The sequence below is a fragment of the Lipotes vexillifer genome, unplaced genomic scaffold (assembly GCF_000442215.2).
Source record: "Lipotes vexillifer unplaced genomic scaffold, Lipotes_vexillifer_v1.1 scaffold412, whole genome shotgun sequence".
Classification (NCBI taxonomy): domain Eukaryota; kingdom Metazoa; phylum Chordata; class Mammalia; order Artiodactyla; family Lipotidae; genus Lipotes; species Lipotes vexillifer.
The window spans coordinates 2,069,113-2,075,505 of NW_006798464.1; the positions used below are offsets into that span (position 1 = coordinate 2,069,113).

At 50.6% G+C, this 6,393-nt stretch overlaps 1 protein-coding gene across 1 annotated transcript in view; it reads left to right on the forward strand.

Moving 5' to 3' along the window:
* Positions 1-892, forward strand: part of ZSCAN2 (zinc finger and SCAN domain containing 2) — a 19,901-nt gene extending 19,009 nt beyond the window's left edge. The window contains exon 4 of the mRNA XM_007470563.1: positions 1-892. Coding sequence (XP_007470625.1) covers positions 1-892 — 892 coding nt within the window.
* The last annotated feature ends 5,501 nt before the right edge of the window (positions 893-6,393 follow it).

The following is a 6,393-nucleotide window of genomic DNA, read 5'->3' on the forward strand; positions in this document are numbered from 1 at the left end:
CCCCAACCTCATCGCCCATCAGCGGACTCACACGGGGGAGAAACCGTACTCGTGCCCTGAGTGCGGCAAGAGCTTTGGCAACCGGTCCAGCCTGAACACCCATCAGGGGATCCACACGGGAGAGAAGCCCTACGAATGTAAAGAATGCGGCGAAAGCTTTAGTTACAACTCCAACCTCATCAGGCACCAGAGGATCCACACAGGAGAGAAGCCGTACAAGTGCCCCGACTGCGGACAGAGGTTCAGCCAGAGCTCGGCCCTCATCACCCACCGGAGAACTCACACGGGAGAAAAACCTTATCAGTGCAGCGAGTGCGGGAAGAGCTTCAGCCGCAGCTCCAACCTGGCCACGCACCGGAGGACCCATCTGGTGGAGAAGCCCTACAAGTGCGGGGAGTGCGGGAAGACCTTCAGCCAGAGCTCCAGCCTGATTGCACACCAGGGGATGCATACGGGCGAGAAGCCCTATGAGTGCCTGACATGTGGGGAGAGCTTCAGCTGGAGCTCCAACCTCATCAAGCACCAGAGGATCCACACAGGTGAGAAGCCCTACAAATGCAGTGAGTGTGGGAAAGGCTTCAGCCAGCGCTCCCAGCTGGTGGTGCACCAGAGGACCCACACGGGTGAGAAACCCTACAAATGCCTCATGTGCGGCAAGAGCTTCAGCCGGGGCTCCATCCTGGTCATGCATCAGAGAGCCCATCTGGGAGACAAGCCATACAGGTGTCCTGAGTGCGGGAAAGGCTTTAGCTGGAATTCAGTCCTCATCATACACCAGCGAATCCACACCGGGGAGAAGCCCTACAAATGCCCCGAGTGCGGCAAAGGCTTCAGCAACAGCTCCAATTTTATCACACATCAGAGAACTCACATGAAGGAAAAACTTTACTGAAGGGGCAGAGAGGGAAGGTGAGGGACTGGCCCAGGAGGGCACTTGCCACTCTGCCCCCAGACAGGGATGTGTCTGCAGAAGAGCCATTCTTCCTAAAGGCTTGTTGGGGATCTTTGCCAGAATCTTACCCCTGCTCACCCTCATTTCTAGGATCCCATCATCTTAGTGGTCAGAGTCAAACCCCAAGAACAGAGCATAGGAATGGAAGGTCGGAAAGCTGGGGCTTTTTCTGTCACGTTTCTTGACTTGATTGGCTCCTTCTCTCTCGATCCTCTGTGCCCCAGTTTCCTCTTAGGTAGAACAGGGGGGATATTTCTCCGTGTGGAATGGAAGACAGCATGGCCCGCATTTTAGAGAAATACCAGAAACCTGTTGGCGTTGTCTGGTCATTCTGCTGCCAGTTGTTGGGCTAAGGTGCCTTAACCCGAGCTGCTAGCATCCCAGGGCCCCTGCCATGGCAGAACTGGCCCTTCCTGCCTTTGTGTCCTGGGGTTTGATTTCGGGAAAGGTGGAGGGGCTTCTCCAATTCTGAGTCATCCGCATGAAGCTAAAGCCCTTTTCTCGTTCTAGAAAGTGTCAGGAACACTGAAACACGAGGGAGTCTGGCCCAGAACCAGTGTCTCAGTACCTTTCCATTGATAGGAGTTGCCCAGAGCCTGCCAGGGAAGGCATAAATGGAGGAGATGTATGTGTTTGCTCTTGTCTCTGCTTTCTGTCCTGGGGTAAGTCGGCTGTGGGTCGGCGGGGACACATTTATTCTTGCAGGGTTTCAGTTTTTGAGTGTGAGGTGAAGTCAGAGCCGCCAGCTGCCTCCCCCTGGTGGATGGTATTTCTGTCTTGTTCAGGGTGAAACAGTCCTGCACTCTGCAGGGTCGCCTTGTGTCTTTACCGCCCAGATACATGATCCCGTAATCATCACTCTGTGCACTTGTCGTTTTTATCTTATATATACAGATCTAGAATTCTGTCTGGTAGCTTTTGTATACAAAGAATGTTATTTTTAAGGAAGTGTTGATTTTGAGGACACATCACCTGTACCCTGGAGAGATTTGGGCTTGAATCAAGAGTTGTCCTACAGATGTCGCCCTTGATCTTGGGATGCTACCGGGGCTTTGTTCTTAGGTCCTTGAGCTGTGAAACAGTAAAGACCGGATGATAGCAGGTGAAGGGCTTTGTTAGGAGGGAAGAGGAGGGTAAATAGGCTTTTCTCTCCTACACGTAGGGCCTGCCTTCAGAACGCACCTTGGTTCTTACAGGGTGGATGCTCCAAATTGCCTAATAAAGTAGAGTCCCACTCTTTTCCTGAGTCTGTCTTTTCACATGTGTTAAAAACCCGAACTTGACAAACCCATATCTCACTTCCCCACCCCACTCACCTCCTGCCCCAGGCTGGAAGTGGTCCAAGACCTTTAGGGAGAAAGAAATCACTTGCTTCAAAGAGCACACCTTTGGGTGAACCCAGTCCTGTGTGCTTGACCAGTGCATCCACCTCTCCACTGCTCTTTGCTAACTCTGCGTCCAGTCTGTCACCCAACACTTGGAGCGGCAGCTTTGGCTAAGGTGCCAGATGATTCCCAATGGTCTCCTTGGGAGGCCGTCTCCATCCAGAATCAACTAAGTTAGACACAAGGAAGCTCTGGGCAGTAGCAGTTGTTAACACCAAACCACGTAGGCTATGAAATCCCCGTCACCGATTCCATTCCTTCACTTACAGGGCAAACATTTACTGAGGGCTTGTGTACCATCACCATGCTAGGTGCTGGAGAAAGGTTGTGAACAAGAAGTTCCGTTACCCATCGTCATGCCGCTTTACTAGGAGAAAGATTTCCATCTGTCTGGGAAGATAAAAGAGCTGCCCTGCCTGTAAGGGAGAGTGGACAGGGGGGTTTCCTAGGTGGCATTCAGTTCTGGAATTTGGGTTGTAGAAATGGTGGTTTTTCTCTCTCCCTTAAGCTCAACTTGAGAAAAGAATTGATATTAAGGTTTTTAAACCTTTCTAACTAAATTTCTTTTTTTTATTCCTCCCTACCTGTTATAAACACAAAATGTCCTGGAAAGAAAGGAAACCAGATTAGCTGAAATTGCAGAATTAGACTGGAACCAGGTTGGGGAAATGACAAATGGTGGTTCTAGAAAGGTTGAGAGCCCACTGCTTCCTGTCCTGCTTGCACCTAGAGGGGGTCTGCAGAGGCAAGGAGGGGTCTTCATGCCGGATGTGTTGGATGGAAGGACACGGCCTTCGTCCCCTAAAAAAACGTCACGAAGCCCCAGCCCCCTTGGCAGATCTGCCTCTGCCACATCTTTGTTCACAACTCAATTACACCTGTGTCTCTGTAACAAAGACTATTTCCCCTTCAAGGTACATGTATTTAGGGACCGAGTTTTTGTTACCAGTTTGTTTCTAAGTTCATGGGAACAGCCTTGGGACCATTAAAAACCTACAGTAAATGGTTTTTTTTTTAAAGGCATCTGCTTTACCCTCAGCGTGGCCCCCAGGTCCACCTCAGCAAGTCTTTCACGTGACTTTGGTCACTTCCCTCTCCCAGGCCCCGCAGTGGCCACCCTGTACCCATTGGTCCTCAGACCCACGCCAGCCCCCAGGCTCTGCTCACCTCTGAGAACCTTGAACCTGCTAAGTGTGGCCTCCCTCAGTGTCCCAACCAGCAAACTTCTGTGTATCAAACCCTGTCACTTCCTTGCCTCCGGGCTCAGCCGAGATGTGTGCTTTCGGTTTAATAGTCATCTGTCTCCACCTGTCACTTGCCTCCACCTCCCTCCAGGACTCAGGACCTTGCTCATCTGCTATTTCCTCTCTCTATTTCCAGTCTATCCCTCTCTACTGGCTTCTTCCTGCAACTTACCTCCTGCCCTTGTTCCTAGAGCCTCAAACTTGCATGTTTAGAACTCAAGTCCCCCACGTGCCTCCCTTGGTCAGGGTGCTGGTTCCACAGGTGTGTTTCTTAGTTGTGAGTAGCACTGCCATCCATTCGGTGTCACCCAACCCAAAACCCTAGGAGTCGTCCGAGACTCTTCCCCCGAATCCCTTAGAGCCGTTTGGGAACCAAGCCCGTCTCAACTTTTCCCAGCCCCGACCCCCCTGGCCTAGTTCAAACCCCTGCCCGACACTGCAAGAGCCCCCTTCCTGGTGCCCCAAGCTCCCTCTGGCCCTGCTTCCCACTACTCCATCCTCTGTGTTGTAGCCAGAGTGAGTGTCTTTCCACAGCAAAGAACTGAGCCTGTCACTACCTAGCTTAAACCCTCCGGGGCTCCCTCATCCCCCTAAGGAGGCCACAGTCCTTGGAGGGCAGATGAGGTCTTCCTGATGGGGGCCTCTGTGGAATGTCACGTTCATACCTGGCCTTGCCCGCGTCACCACAACTCTATGACCCTGACCATCCTCGCCCCCTGGCAGCTCCCCTCAATGTGCCCTGCTGGGACTCGTCTCTCTGCTCACTCTGCTCCCTCTTCTGGATTGCTGGGCTGCCCTGTCTGCCCAGGGCGCACCTGCACATCTTTGAAGACTCAGCCTGGGTACCATCCGCTTCGTGAGGTCTTCCCTGCACTTGCCTGGCAGACGTGACCCCGCCCACCACACCGCTGAGCTCTCCAATTTCGGTGCCTGTGACTCTCATTGCATTGACCTGTTACGTGATTCTACCCTGTCCCTCTTCGAGTTCTTTTGCTCACACCCCTACTGAGGTTCCAGACTCTCTCTCCAGCACTCAGAGCAGGGCCTGGCATGTGATAGGAAGTCAATACATATTTGCCAATTGGGTTCTCTCCATACAGTTGTATGCAAATGCAAGAGGCGGATGGAGCCCAAAATTCTTACCTGGAAAATGGGTTAGGTTTCCTACACTTCCCTTTGGTAAGATGATTAAATTATTTTTAACTTCAGTGACCTTTCACCTCAGTTACAATTTATTGGTATCAGTGAATGGAGATGCAGCGAAAGACATTTATAAAAACCAACCCACCAACCAGAATCCTAACGAAAAAGCTTTTATTTTCAAAATGTCACAGATCATCAAAAGTCAGTGAAAAACATGCATCCCCTTTCTTATAGCTGAGTCCATAGTACACCATCTATTTCTCTTCTCTCTGGGAAAGCAGTGAAGCTTGGAGACTTTATCTTACTCTCACCCTTTTAATCCCAGGGTATTCGTATAACTATATCCTGAGACAGTTCTTCTTGTTTTAACTTTTTGTTGAAACATAACACACAGTGACTTCCCTGGCGGTTCAGTGGATAAGACTCCACACTTCCAATGCATGGGGCATGGGTTCAATCCCTGGTCAGAGAACTAAGATCCCACAAGCTGCCCGGCACAGCTATAAAAAAAAGAGTTGGGGGGAATATAACACATAGATAAGTGTACAGCTCATATAATTTTTACAAACTGTATACACCTGTGTAACCAGCACCCTGGTCAAGAAACAACTTAGCAGCAGCCCAAAGTCCCCCCATCAGGTCCTCTCTGGGTCAGTAATTTGTCTCCTCCTGACCCTGTTCTGAAGTTTGCAGTGGGGCAGGTGGAGTGTTGGGAGCTGAACCGACCTGGCTCTAGACACACTTGTGCCACTAACCACACACCCTCACTTTTAATAGAGATTTTACATTTTGAGGCAGGTCATTATGAGACTTCCTCTTGTTTTTCATGGAATTTTATTTCCTTTTGGGTTGCATTTCTGGTTTACAATAAGCCATAGTAGCTTAGTGTAACACAGTTTATGGAAGGGTTACTCTGCACAGGCACTGCACAGGCACTGTAAGCTCTTTCCATGTGGGTCTCAATCCTGACAACAACCCTATGAGGTAGGTAAGTATCCCTACTTTGCAGATGAGGAAGTGAAGACTCAGAGGAGAGGTTCAGTATGTACCTTGCCCTGCACCTGTGGCTTAACCACTCTACTCCTGAAGTCAGTTAACCCCGCTGCATTATTACAGCCACGAAAAACACCTAAGGAACAAATGGAGAGAATAACAAAACATTAAAATAAAAACAACATACTGGTTACTCCCCTAGTATCAAGATGATCCACAACTGTAACTGGTCCTTCCTTGCACGTGACTGGTGGTCGCCCTCCCCAACCCTTTATCCCTGATGGGGAGTCCTGTCTCATAACCAGGGAGCTGTGCAGGGCCCCGGTGTGCTGGGCTTGCCCTTCCCACAGTCTCTCACAGACAGACCTGGAGTTTTTCAAATGCAGGCCCATTTTAACCTCCCTGCTGCCTGGCCCTGTTAAGCTATTTCAAATCTCTGGACAGAATATTAGAGTCTTTCCTTTCTCTCACCCTCTTGACTTGATAAAATAGCCCGTGGCCACAGAGCAGGTGAAGGTGGAATCGCACAGGTGATGCTCAGATCGTGAGACAGAAGGTTGCAGAGCCCGGGGGAGAGTAGGGGCTGTGGTTAATTCCCTTTGGTGCTCCACCTGCCACTAGTGCAACTGAGCTCTTGCCTCTGGCATCAGCAGAGGCTGTGGCTCCCCGGGCCCCC